This window comes from Carlito syrichta, unplaced genomic scaffold, assembly GCF_000164805.1.
Source record: "Carlito syrichta isolate Samal-C Ts95f unplaced genomic scaffold, Tarsius_syrichta-2.0.1 Scaffold153877, whole genome shotgun sequence".
NCBI classification, from domain to species: Eukaryota; Metazoa; Chordata; class Mammalia; order Primates; family Tarsiidae; genus Carlito; species Carlito syrichta.
Genome location: NW_007097973.1, coordinates 10,941 through 24,589, shown reverse-complemented (window position 1 = coordinate 24,589; position 13,649 = coordinate 10,941). Strand labels below are relative to the sequence as shown.

At 52.1% G+C, this 13,649-nt stretch overlaps 2 protein-coding genes across 3 annotated transcripts; one reads left to right on the top strand and one right to left on the bottom strand.

Moving 5' to 3' along the window:
* Window positions 1–3: 3 nt before the first annotated feature.
* DNAJC30 (DnaJ heat shock protein family (Hsp40) member C30) lies at window positions 4–318 on the bottom strand (the record flags this gene model as incomplete). Its single annotated transcript, XM_008050851.1, has 1 exon — window positions 4–318. A coding segment is annotated over exon 1 (315 nt), but the record flags the coding sequence as incomplete, so codon positions are not given.
* Window positions 319–456: 138 nt separating this feature from the next.
* On the top strand, window positions 457–13,295 carry BUD23 (BUD23, rRNA methyltransferase and ribosome maturation factor). 2 transcript variants are annotated; one of them, XM_008050846.1, is made up of 12 exons: window positions 457–562; window positions 662–699; window positions 2,640–2,735; window positions 2,825–2,907; window positions 3,007–3,103; window positions 5,286–5,382; window positions 7,092–7,142; window positions 8,229–8,314; window positions 8,510–8,555; window positions 8,876–8,934; window positions 12,795–12,884; window positions 13,020–13,295. In XM_008050846.1, exons 1-12 carry the CDS (start codon window positions 515–517, stop codon window positions 13,072–13,074), a joined length of 846 nt encoding a protein of 281 aa, XP_008049037.1. In that variant the 5' UTR covers window positions 457–514; the 3' UTR covers window positions 13,075–13,295. The 2 variants fall into 2 exon arrangements, with proteins under 2 accessions (XP_008049037.1, XP_008049038.1); XM_008050847.1 differs by lacking the exon at window positions 7,092–7,142 and having other exon boundaries at window positions 490–562.
* The last annotated feature ends 354 nt before the right edge of the window (window positions 13,296–13,649 follow it).

The following is a 13,649-nucleotide window of genomic DNA, read 5'->3' as shown; positions in this document are numbered from 1 at the left end:
GAGGGAGGAACTGCCCAGCACCACGTAGGCCTGGGAGATGCGCGTGAAGCGCTCGGCGGCCTCGGCGCTCCCCGAGTTGCGGTCCGGGTGGTAGAGGAAGCTCTGCCGGTAGTAGGCCTCCTTGATTTGCGCCTGCGTGGCCGTGGAAGAGACGCCGAGCAGCTCATAGAGCGCCGTGCGAGAGTACGGGCTGTCGCCCCGGGCATAAGTCTTCGCGCCCGGGCCCAGGCCCCACGCCAAATGCTGGGGAGATTTCCGGGCCGGCCACAGCCGCCACCACAACAGCCGCGGCCACCTTAGGGCGCGCGTGGCGGCCATCTTGAATGGGTCGGACGGGCGGTGCAAGGCAAGCTGGCCAATGGGAGGCTCGGGCTGGTCTCCCCGCCGCCAATCGGGTGAGAGAGGAGGCGGGACAGGGGGGGAGCATGCGTACCAGCAGGCGGTCGCGGGGCTGATGACATAAAAGCCGGACTCCGTCGGACGCCCGGAGCCGGCGTGCTGCTGAGGCGGGAGGATGGCTCTGCGCGCCCGCAGACCCGAGCACGGCGGCCCCCCGGAGCTGGTGAGGCCTGTGACCCACGGGCGCCCCCTTGTCCTCCCCTGGGACTTCCGAGTCTGGCTTCCTCCCTCCGCTTACCGTTTCTCTTGGTCTTTCTTGCAGTTTTACGACCAGAAGGAAGCCCGGAAATACGTTCGCAAGTGAGAGGAGCGTGGATGTTGCGCGGCGGCGCGGGGGGTCGGGAACCGGCGGGTCGTCCCGATCGTGGGCGCCGCTCGGAACGCGCCAGAACTTGGCGGCGGGGGAAGGGAGGGCCTTCGGCTGTCCTGTTTCTGCCATGGGCGAAGTCAGCTTGAAGTGAACTCGCGAACCCTTTGGGCCTCGGCACCTCAGCGTTAGGGTGGGGTGATTGTGTCTGCTTTCCTTAGGTTTTCCGAGTTCATTATGACAGGTTGTGCGAAGCGTGCGCTCAGATAGGCCGTGGTCGCAGGTAAGGAGTCAGGACCATCGGAGGAAAGGCAGTGATGCTCCTTTTTGGGGGGGGCGGAGTCTCACTCTGTCGCCCAGGCTGGAGGGCGGTGGCGCGCTCACGGCCACCGCAGCCTTGACTCGCTGGGCTCAGGCGATGCTTCCCCTTCAGCCTTCCAGGCAGCCGGAACTGCAGACACGCGCTACCACGCCCGGCTGCTTTGTTGTAGAGACGCGGTCTCGCCAGGGTGCCCTGGCTGGTCTCGAACCCCCCTCCCCGGGCTCAGGCAGTCCTCGCGCCTCGGCCTCCCAAAGTGCTGGGATGACAGGCTTGAGCCACCGCGCCCGGCCAGGAAGTAATACTCATAGGCTGCTTGTTGTGTCTCCCCATTTCCATCCCGTCACTATACCTTGATGACAACTGTCGTAGGTATGGTCTGACTTTCATAGAGTGTGGTTATTTGTATAAATACGGAGTGATCTGACGGCTGCTTATTGTGTCTCCCCATTTCCATCCCGTCACTATACCTTCATGACAACTGTCGTAGGTATGGTCTGAATTTCATAGAGTGTGGTTATTTGTATAAATACGGAGTGATCTGACAGGTAAAGGCTAGAACGGGGACTTCCGGTCCCGCTCCTTCAGATTCGCTGCTCTATAGAAAATTTGGCAGACACCTAGTCTCTCCTTTTTGTTCAAGTGGAAGTCTAAGAGAGTGTCAGCAGAAATTTCTGTCCCATTTGTGTCATTATGCCAAATATAAACTTTTTTCCAGCTGCAGAACCTTTTGAAAACTTTGGGAGAGGGGGTGGTTTGGCTCTCATTCTGTCACCCAGGCTGGAGTGCAGTGGCCCAATCACGGCTTATGGTAACCTCGAGCTCCTGGGCTCAGACGATCCATCCTCCTCAGCCTCCTGAGTAGCTAGGTCTGCAGGCGTGCTACCATGCCTGGCTAATTTTTTTATTTTTTTATTTAGTTTGTGTGTGTGTGTGTGTGTGTGTGTGTGTGTGTGTGTGTGTGTGTAGAGATGAAGTCTCGCTATGTTGCCCAGCCTGAATTTGAACTCCTGGACTCAAGTAATCCTCCTGCCTGGGCCTCCCAAGTGCTGGGATTACAGGCATGAGCCACCATGCCCAGACAGCATTTTGAAAACTATTATGTGTGATTTTTTTTTTTCCTTTGATCTTGGGGAGGCTAGGTATACTATAAATCTACTCTGTTCAAGGTGATAGCCAAGGCCAGGCATGATGGCTCGTACCTGTAATCCCAGTACTTTGGGAGGCTGAGGTGGGAGGATCACTTGAGCCCAGGAGTTTGAGACCAGCCTGGAAAATATTTTTAACAAGTACTGGAACAACAACATCTAATAGAGTTTCTGATACCCAGTGGTTGTTCATTAGTTAAGTGATTTGTTCTTTCAAAGCCGCTTTGCAGCTGGTACATTTATAACTTATGTCACAAAATGCCATGTTCCTAAATTACATGGACTTTTGGTATAACTTTTAAATAGTGGAGCTTGTTGATCCCAAGTTAGAATTACCAGGTGAGTGATCGGGAAAGAATACCTCAGGGTGACTGTTCCTCTTTTCTTTCCTTGGCTTTTTTGGTCTAGGGGGGGTATTAGCTCAGAACCCTTTACCGCTCACACCCTTGTGTTTCTGCCTTACTAGCTCACGAATGATTGACATCCAGACCAAGATGGCAGGACGAGCATTGGAGCTCCTTTCTCTGCCTGAGGATCAGCCCTGTTACCTGCTGGATATTGGGTGAGATCCTGGGGTCTGGTTCAGATGGTCTAGATGGTTAGAGTGTCTTTGCTACTCACACTGAATTCCTCTTTGCTCGCGTCTTCCAGCTGTGGTACCGGACTCAGTGGAGATTACCTTTCAGATGAGGGGCACTATTGGGTGGGCATCGATATCAGCCCTGCCATGCTGGGTAAGTATATCTTATTTGGCACCTTCATGGATTACCTTCATGCGTATAAAGCAGCTATGCATATCGTCTCTTTCCCCGGCTTTCTCTTTTCCAATGTAGATGCGGCCTTGGACCGAGAAGCAGTAGGAGACTTGCTTCTGGGGGACATGGGCCAAGGCATCCCCTTCAAACCGGGCACCTTTGATGGTTGTATCAGGTGAGGTTCTTCACTTCCTGCTTTTAATCCTGCAGGCCGGTGCTTCCCAAACCTGGTTGTGTAGCAGAATCACACAGGATACTTTCAAACATACATCCCTTCACATTTTCAGATTCATATGGTCAGAGCAAGGCTCAAGTGTATGTATGTATTTATTTTTTTTAATTTCCAAACTGTCTGCTCCTGTGACCTTGCATTGCCAGGTTTGGACACCACCGTTGGTGTGGATTCTGTTTGTTTTGTGTTTCTGGTGGGGGGGTTGCCTTTGAGCCTCTAAGAGATGTTGTGTGGGTCCCAGCAGTCATCTTGTTTTCTTATTTTCCGATGGTGTGAGTGTCCCCAACAGCTCTGTTCTCTTCAGTGGCTCCAGAGTTCTTTCTCCATCATCAGGGTCAGGTTTTGAGCATGTGCACAGCACAGTACTTTTTGATAAAAGATCTTAGGACATTGAAATTACTGTTAGAAACGTTTTTCTTTGCCTTTTGTGTGAGTTCTGTGTAGTATTTGGTGTGGTGGTTTGTTGGTGGGAGTGGAGGTAAGGAACAGGGGAGGAAGGTAAAATCATTCGCTTGTGGGGAGACATTCTTAGGTGATTCTGGGTTGACTGTTAGGGATACAGGATAGGGATCCAGGTGAGGAGGAAACATTTAGATTGGGAGATTCCCTTGTCCCATCTGGGAACAAGATGTGGGGGAGCATTTCAAGGGTAGCATTTTATTAATGATCAAATGATGTGTTTGAAGCTGCCAAAAGCCACAGGCCAGTGGCGTAGTCTGTATGTTTTAGAAGCAAGGGTCATTTTGTATTTTTAAGAGGTTTTTTTTGGATATATAATATAAAACATTTGCTATATGTAAGATATGGTGTAAGGTGCTTTGGAGTATGGGGAAATAAGACCGTCCCTGCTTTGAAGAATCTCCATGGTTTATTAGGTGCTGTAAGACAGCAGTCCCTAGCCTTTTTAGCGTCAGGGACTCATTTCATGGGAGACAGCTTTTGCATGGATAGAGGGGGCAGATCATCAGGCATCAGGTTCTCATAAGGAGTGCGTACCTAGATCCCTCGCATGTGCAGTTCACAATAGGGTTTGCACTTCTGAAAGAATCTCATGCCACCACTGCTCTGCAGGAGATTGAGCGCCGCATTCTCTCACCTGCTGTGTGGCAGGGCTCCTAACTGGCTACAGACCAGTACTGGTTTGTGGCCCATGGGGTGGGGACCCCTGCTGTAAGACATGGGCCAGGCAGCTGAACACAAGGCCATGTAGGGGTGTGCACAAGGGAGTCGTGGCACTTGCCAGAGCTGTGAAGGACCAGAAGGGCACAGGAAACCCCTGGGGGCTGGGAGGGATTTGGATAGTCAAGGAGAGGGCTGCTGAGTGAAGAAACAGTGAGCAAAGGTGCAGAAGCTGGTGGGAAAGGCGTCAGATCAGACGGATGAGGAGGAGGTGAGATCGTGTGGGGTCGGTTCCTTAGAAGACTTTTAAGCTGGATGCCGTAAAGTCTGTGCTTTATTCAGTAGGTAATAGCGAACTGGGAAGTGATGGGTCAGATCTGTGCTTAAGGCAGGTGGTTTTCAGGTGGAAGAGCAGAGAAGGAAGTTAGGTGGTTGAAGCGTTTACAGCGGTAGTGAGCGCTGAATGGTGGAGCAGCGCAGAAGTTGGGGGGCAGTTTTGGATAAGCCAGTGGGGTGGGGGCTCCTGCATGTGTGCACAGCAGTGAGGAGGGGAAAACCAGGAAAGGAGACGTAGTAACTGCTTGAGGATTTAAATCTGGGGAGCGTGAAAGCATTTGGTAGGTACAGTAGAAGGAAAAGACTCAGGAGGAGGGTGAATGAATGGCTGAGTGTCTAAGTTCTGTAAAGTGTGATTCTTTTGACTGGAGGAAGGGAGTGAGGGGTATGTGGGCAGAGACAGCCTTGACACACTGAGTCATTTTAAACTTGGGCTGCATGCAGAAACACGGTGGAGAAGATGTTTCTAGGGATTGGCTGAGGGATGTGAATGCTGCCTTCTTTTACCCTGTTTGTCCAGTGTTGTGCAGTTGCGACCTGCACTTTGCAAGAAGGGGAGCTGTGGGAGGAGGTTTCATCGGAAGATCCAGGGTGGTTGGTGTCAGAGTCTTGAAGAGGCGGGGCAGTGGTCGGGGTGGCTCCCTTCCTGACTAGGTTCATTCCTTTGTAGCATTTCTGCAGTGCAGTGGCTCTGTAGTGCTAACAAGAAGTCTGACATCCCTGCCAAGCGCCTGTACTGCTTTTTTTCTTCCCTTTATTCTGTTCTCGTAAGTATGAGATCTCTCCCCGCCTGGGCTGACTGCCTGTCCCTTGCCCTGCAGATAGAGTGAGGGGCTCGAGGCGTCCCGTGATGGCAAGGCCACTCAGATGGGACTGCGTGGGGTGGCCAGACGTTCTTGTGATTACGTCTGTACAGGTCCTCAGCCGACATAGAAGTTGAGGCTCAGTGGGCTGACATTCTCTCATCACACCCAGAAGACAATGATGTTAAAATCTGAGACCAATGTAGGAACTTGGAACAGGGCTTTCTTCTGTTGGTCACAACTTTGGTATCTGCTATTCTGAGTTTATATCAGAATTCAGTTTGGGGGCATGGACCCAACAGAAGGAGGACAGAGATGTTATAAATGTTACACTTACATCCCCAGAGGACACCTTTCAGAGGGATTGCATGCTTTGACTCCCCAGTCCTCCCTCCCTCCACTGCTGATACATATCCTGAGATGGGGAGCTGGATGGTGATTTACCGCCAGTAAGCCTTTATTAGCTGTATATGACTTTTATAACTGGTGGTGGTGTTGGTTTCAGTCGTTTGATTCTGTCTTTTTTTTTTTTCTGAGTCAGGGTCTCACTCTGTCTTCCAAGCTAGAGTACAATCATGGCTTACTGCAGCCTCCAACTCCTGGGCTCAAGTGATCTTCCTGCCTCAGACACCTGAGTAGCTGGGACTACAGGCATGCATCCCCATGTCTGGCTAATTACTTTATGTAGAAACGGTGTCTCACTGTGTTGCCCAGGCTAGTCTTGAAGTCCTGGTCTCGAGCAATACTCCCACCTCCATCTCTGAAAGTGGGATGACAGGTGTGAGCAACCATGGCTGGCCTGATTCTAAGTCTTAAACAATAAGTTATTTCACTTTTTGGAATGACCTGAGTATTTTTTGTCTTTGTAACCTTTCCTACCCCACCCTTAGCTTTTCTAGGGTGGGGTAGGAAATGACTATCTGAGGAAATTCTGAAAATGACTGTCTGAGGTCTTCTGTGTTACATGGGTTTGCCCACTTAAATGCTGGGGTTAATCCTGCAGTTTTGAGGGCCTTTGTGTTTGCTCTTCTCTGCTAAAAGACTCTTCCCTCATACATTTAAGTAGTCCTTCCTACTACTTCAGGTCACTGTTCAGGCATCCCTCAGAAAGAGGCTTTCCTTGAACCAAAAGTAAACTAAGAGCTGGGCGTGGTGGCTCACACCTGTAATCCCAGCACTTTGGGAGGCTGAGGTGGGAGGAGCACTTGAGCCAAGAAGGTTGAGACCAGCCTGGGCGACATAGCGAGACCAATAAAAAGGTAAAAAATAACTAGACTTCTTGGCACGCATGTAGTCCCAGCTTCTTGGAAGGCTGAAGCAGGAGAATTGCTTGAAACCAGGAATTTGAGGTTGCAGTGAACTATAATCACATCACTGCGCTCCACCCTAGGTGACAGTGAGACCCTGTCTCAAAAAACAAAAAAGTAAAGTGAGCTAAAAGTAAGCTCTGTCACTGTCCAACCCTTTGTCCCAATTTTTCTTTTTGGCACTTATCACTAATGTAAATTAGTTGCCTGCCCCACTAAAATGTGAGCTCCAGAATTCAAGGGCTGTCTCTTGGCACGCACGTATGGGGCTCAGTAAATATTGCGTGACTATACGAAGGAAGTAGCAGCCAGGTCCTGAGCTCATGCAGATCATTTGTAAGACAGTGACATTTCCATTGCTGGCAGGCCCGAGGATCCCGAGCTGTCCTGCAGCTGTACCCTGAGAACTCAGAGCAGGTGAGCCCCCTGGTGTGCGTGGAGACACGGGGGGGGGTCCAGAACACGTAGGCTGTCCTGCTCCTTACTCCTGCCCTCTTGTTGGGAAGGGACAGAACAAGGTACTTCATTCTGATTCGTGGGAAAAGGAAGGGATGAGCACCCTAGGGTGGTCCTTGTGGCCCGTGATGGCGTGTTTGATGACCTAATATCCTAAGAGGTGGGATCTGGGGGTGAGGTAGGATGCTTGTCTTCTCTTAATAGATGGGGTGGTATTACAGATAAGATAATATGATACCACTGATTTCTATAACCAAATAAGTAAACGGTGGGAGGGTGAGAGGACATCGGCAGTTGTCTGTTCCACGGCCTGTGAGCTCAGAATGATGGATCAGGAAGTACCGACTTTGAAAAACAAGTGAGGGGCCGTCCCTGACTGAGAACGTGAATGAGTCTGGCTTCCAATTGGTGGCCATTCACTTTCTGAGATTTGAGTGGGACGCTGGGTCCCTGGGCTTGAGAATGAGAGCAGTTGCTTTGTTCTGTCACTTCCCTGAGGGAGGTGTGTGCCATGCCAGGACCTAATCTGTACTTTCCTCTACTTGGCTTTTGGGGAATCAGAATTGGGAGACTCTGAAGAGGACATTCAGTTCTCCCAGGCAAGGTATTTCTTGGAACAGATTCGCTTCTTTTTTTTTTTTGAGTTGGAATCTCACTCTGTCGCCCAGGCTGGAGTGCAGTGGCATGCTCATGGCCACTGCAGCCTTGACCTGCTGGGTTTAGGTGATCCTTCTGGCTCAGCCTTCCAAGTAGCTGGATCTACAGATGCATGGCACCAGGCCCGGCTAGTTTTTTTTTGTGATTTATTGTAGAGACAAGGTCTCACCAAGTTGTCTAGGCTGGTCTTGAACCCCCGGGCTCAGACAATCCTCTCACCTCAGCCTCCCAAAGTTCTGGGATTACAGGCTGAGCCACTGCGCCTCACCGTTAGTTTTTTTTTGTTTTTTTGTTTTTTTTTTTTTCAGGCAAGTTTCTTAAGGAGCGTGGAGGTGAAGCTGTCTGCTCCTGCAGCTTCCCCTGCCTGACTCATTGCTTTTCTCTCCTCAGTTGGAGCTGATCACAACTCAAGCCACAAAGGCAGGCTTCACTGGTGGCGTGGTGGTAGACTACCCCAACAGTGCCAAAGCAAAGAAGTGAGTCAATGCTGCCTGGACCGCAGGAGGGAGGATAGTGGTGTGATCCTTTCATGCCACTCAGTGGACCAAAGTAGTGCTGGGGTGAATCACCAGGGTTCAGGCAGATGGGGGTGGGGGTTGGGGGAGTGGAGAACTTATCTCCCTGCAGGGCTTTATAAGCCTAGCCCTCACTTTGTACTTTTCTTGTTTCAGGTTCTACCTCTGCTTGTTTTCTGGGCCTTCAGCCTTTATACCAAAGGTGAGGGACCTTGGGTTTGTAGGCCCATGTCTTTTGGATTCTGGACTGTGGGGTTTAGCCTGAAGAGCACATTGGGAGAACACTGGCGGTCAAAGCAGGCCCAAACCCCAGTGTATGGAGCCTGGCGTGCTGAAATCCTCTGGAACTTGGAGGCAGAGACTTCTGCTCTCCAGGTCCCAGAAAGGAGTGTGGGTTCCTTCTTGTGGGGTTGGGCCTTGTTCCTGTTGGAAAGACTCACGCCTGGGTGCCCAGGCTTCTGGAGTAGGGCACATGGGTTGAGAGATCTCCAGGGTAATCTAAGAGCACTTTGGTTCCTGCAGGGACTGAGTGAGAATGAGGATGGAGAGGAGACCATGGAGTCCGTGTTCACTAATGAGAGGTAAAGCGATGGTTGAGCCCTGCCTCGGGTGCCGGGGGTGCTGCTGCCACAACATTTCTGTTTCCACCCAAGCCTCCTGGGGTCAGAAGCAGCAGTGACACCTAGGTGGCGGTAGAACTGGGGACCCCTTGGGAGCTGTGCCTGCTGCCGCCTTGGGCTGGCAGGCTGGAGTCTGGGGCCCTTCTGGATGTCCATGGGCAGCCTGCAGCCCTGGCTCCCTTCTTCGAGCCTGTGCATGCCCTTCCCCTTGCTTTCCCTCTTACTGTGCTTGGCCCCTGCCTCCCAGAGGCTGCCCTCCGCCGCGTTTCTTCTCGCTTCCTGTGGCTCCCCGTTCCTCTCCTGCACCCTTCTCTTTGCTCTCCTGGGTCATCCTCATCAACATGCACATGTGCTGCATGGTTCCCCTGTTGAGAAGAGACCCTCTCTTAATCTCAGAACAGTTCTCAACTTCTGCCTCATTTATCGACTTCCCTTTATAGCAGACCTCATGTGGGCCCCTTGCTTCTCCTCCTACCGCTTTCTCAGTCCCCTTGACAAGCTAATGTTTCTATCTTAGCACACATTGTTCTTGTCAAGGCCCTCACCCTCTTCTGTCTTGCCAAATCTATGCTCACGTCTTGCTTTTTGTTCTTACGTTAACTTGCCCATGCAGTAGAATCCGAGCTAGCCGATCGCTCCCTTAACACTTGCTTCACACGGCCTTCCACCCACTGTCCTGCTTTTCTCTTTGCTGACTGTTCCTTCTCAGTCCACTGCTGCTTCCTTCGCTGGAGTACCCTGGGTCCAGCCTGGATCCCTTGTTTACCTGTTGGGCTTTAAATACCAACTGTAAGTCCAACACTCAAATTTATATCTTTAGCCTCAGCTACCTCTGATTTCTCAGTTGCCTCCTCAGTGTCCGTACCCAGGCTTTCCGCCGGCATCTCAAACCAAACGTCTCTTGGTTTTCAGCCCCAAAGTTCTTTACCATTCTGCGCCATTCCTGACTTTCCCTAGTCTCGCATCCAGTCAATCCGCAGCGAGCCCTGCTGTCCCTTTGCTGCTCACCTTCTCTCCATTTTCAGCTAGCCTAAGTTCATGCTGCTCCTTTCCTGGACCACAGAGTAGCTGCCTGCTTTGTCGCTGTTTTCAGTCTTTGCCTCTTTCAGTTTATTTTTTGCACAGCAGTGAGACTGATTCTTTCCCTTTTCCCCAAAATATAGATCATGTCTCGTCATTTCTGTTTAGTATCTTAAGTTTCCCTCACCTTTGTTTTCCTTGACACCTTTCACTCACTGTTCTAAATCATATTTACCTGCTTATTTGTAGCCCCAGCTAGAATGAACATTTGGTAGGGAACAGTAGTATATTCCTGCATCAAGAATAGTGTCATGTTAGTCAAAAGTTCTCAGTATTTGTTGAATGAGTAATTGATTGTAAGGTAATGAAGAGGGAGATTATTTTCTAGTTCTGGTTGGTGTGAGTGAAAGGTCTTAAGACCTATTTAAGAGGAAAAATGAGCCGGGCTCGGTGGCTCAGCCTGTAATCCCGTGCCTTTTGGAGGCCTAGGTGAGAGGATTGCCTGAGCCCGTGGGTTCGAGACCCGCCTGGGCAACTTGGTGAGACATCTCTACAATAAATCAAAAAATAAGCCGGGCGAGGTAGTGCACGCCTGTAGTTCCAGCTACTCGAAAGGCTGAGGCGTAAGGATCGCCGGAGCCCAGCAGGTCGAGGCTGCGGTGGCCAGGAGCGGCCACTGCACCCCAGTCTGGGCGACAGAGTGAGACTCCAACTCAAAAAAAAAAAAAAAGGAAAAATGGGCAGAGAATGAATTAATTTGGAAAGTCCTCCAGTGGTGACAGTCACATGTGTTCCTTGTGTCCACCACAGGTTTTTACTGTCTGACCCCTTGGCCCTTGGTCACCTTTTTTTAGCGTCCCCAGCCCATTCCCTGTGGGGAACTGGGGGGCCTTCTGTATGACTTCTCTGCTAAGGCGCCCATCCCTTGCTCCCAGGGGAGTGATCCCATCTGCCTCACAGAGGAAGTCCCAGTTGTCTGACTCGCTCCATGCGTCTTAGGATCCCTCTTGTCCTCACACCGGTGTCTGCAGACGACATGCCCTAACTTTAGACGCGGGTAAGTTGAATGACCTGAGCGTCCAGTCCTCTCCTGTTTAAAAAGGGGGAGGACAGCGCCCTCCGCCTCGGCAGTGTGCTGCGGGCCCAGTACAGCCACTTTCCGCTTGCGGTCTGCAGGCTCCGACTCCAGCTCCTCAGAGTAGGTGGAATGTCCCTGCAGTCGGATCCATGTGGGACGCTTGTTAGAGATAAACGGGCAATTGGGGTGAAAAGTTTTTTGAGCCTTCACCGCGTTTATCTGGTCTACATGTGGGGGCCCAACTTTCTCACCTGTGTCTCCTTTCGTCCTTGCCACCTTGCCTCCACCTGCCCCGCCTCCACCTGCTCCCTGCAGGGCTGGCCCCACTGCCCCTGGAAGCCCATGCTTCGGAGCACGTCCCGTGTCACCTGCTCCCTTCGTGTCTCCTGACGACCTGCCCCCTTGCTCCTTCTTCAGCTCGGCTTTCGCCCCCACGGTCGCCCTTCTGGATTCCTTGGGATTCATCCTCCCGCGCCTCTAGTCCCCGGTTTGCAGCTGCCTCCTGATTTGTGCCGGCCTGTCGGACTCGGGTGTTGAGATGGCAGCTCCTTGGCGCATCACCACACTGATTTCTCTGGGTGGTCACCAGGGTCTTCTGAGTTGCTCTGGGCCTCTTTCCTCCTCCCCTTGCATGCCTTGGTCCTTCCTGTTCGCTTCCTCTTTCCCTCGTCTTCCTGCCTCTTAGCTGTGGACCCTCCCATGAACCATTTTTTCGGTACACTCTAGATGATGATATATCACTGTCATTGCATTGGTGAGCAGAGTTCTCAGTGACGTTCAGACCCCCGTGACCTGGCCCAGCTTCTTGTCCCTTGACTCCAGCAGCCTTCCCCTCCCTTCAGTCCCCCCACAGTGTGTTCAGTCGCTGTCACCTGGATGCAGCACACCTGTTTTCCTGCCTGTAGAAACACCAGCTCCTCTCTCTGCTTGTCTTTCTTGGCAGCTCTTGGGGCTCTCTGTTCTTGCTTGGGTGGTGCCCACCCCTGCCCAGTCGTGGGCTCTTGAAGGGCCAGGCTGGTTCTTGCCATTGTTGAACACTGTGGGCTCTGCCTGCGGGTGCTCTGTAAGTGGTTGGTACTCAGGTGGCAAGAAGCCCTCGTGTGACTTGTGCTGCGAATATTGATCCCAACTGCCAGGTGGTGTGTGGTTGGTGGGGGCCGGGCTTCCCTTGTTCCCAGGGCCTCTCTCCCGTGGGGCTGTGGGGAGGTCCCTTGCTCCTCAGCCAAGGCTGGAGGCCAAGATCAGCCCTTGAGGATCGTTGTCAGGGCTGCCACAAGCCGGGCAGCCCTGTTTTCCTGCCTCAGTCATTTGCAGTTGCTGGGAGTCCCTGCTGGGCTTATGCCAGGCAGTTTGACCCCAGAACCAAACTGGATCCCCAAGTGGCAGCACTGGGCACAGGGCCTCTGGCTTTCCTTGGGTGCAGCCAGGCACTCGTGAGCTTGACTTGTCCTTGGTGGCCCCCAGAGTGGCATGGCCCACTGCTTGCCCCGCAGACAGTGTCTGCACTTGCAGCAAGTGGTCCTCTGCCACAGAGATGCCTGTAAGGGAGTGAGGCCTCCTGCCCTAGCCCTCCCGAACTACGTGGGCCTGGTGGATGTTACCGGGGCGGAGGGTGTCCAGAGTGGGGCCCCCAACTTGGAGGGAGGCTCACCAGTGTCCCTGGCCTGGTTAATATGGTGCCACATGGGCCACTGCATCAGCTCACCCTGGGTCTCTGGCACAGGGTCCCATTCAGGATGACGAGGCGGGCGCTAGTGAGGAAGAGCCGAGCGTGGGTGCTGGAGAAGAAGGAACGGCGCAGGCGGCAGGGCAAGTGAGTGCCTGGCTGGACACCGGCTGGGGTCGCGGGTGGGGTGTGGGTGTCACGAGGGGCTTGCCTGCACCTGAAGGGTCCCCAGGGCTGCTTTGTTCTTCTTTTCTGAGACTGTCCTGTGACTTCTCCACACAGGGACGTCAGACCTGACACCCAGTACACTGGCCGCAAGCGCAAGCCCCGCTTCTAAGCAGTTGCCATGTCTGGTGGGGTGTGGCCACACAGTCACGAGCTGCGCCGTCCACACAGGCACTTGCCGCTGGAAAGTTTTCTATATTGAAGTGCTTACTTCATCCGTTGACCAAGTAGTGTTTAGAAAAGTTTTAAAGTTCTAAAAGTATTTTCTTCACTAAAAAAGTTCTGTCAGAATGTTATATTTTGTTTAAAAGCAATAAATCCCTTTTTGTGGAACTCTGGCATCTCCTAGCTCTTTATCAAACTTAAGTTCCTCTGCAGGTGGGGCTGCTGCCTGACTCCCCAGGCAGGAATTCGGTTTAGAGAACTTACATGCATAAAAGCATTCTTTTAATCTCTGAGGAACACAGGTAGATTCTTTTAGTTCAGGGCTTATTATACAGCGCACCAAAATGTGTAAACATTTTAAGAAAGGAAAAAAACTTTTCAAAGTGTAATACTCAAGCCGGACTCGGTAGCTCAGCCTGTCATCCTGCGCCTTTGGGAGGCTGAGGTGAGTGGATTGCCTGAGCCCGCGGGTTCGAGACCTGCCTGGGCAGCGAGACCTCATCTCTACAATAAATAAAAAAA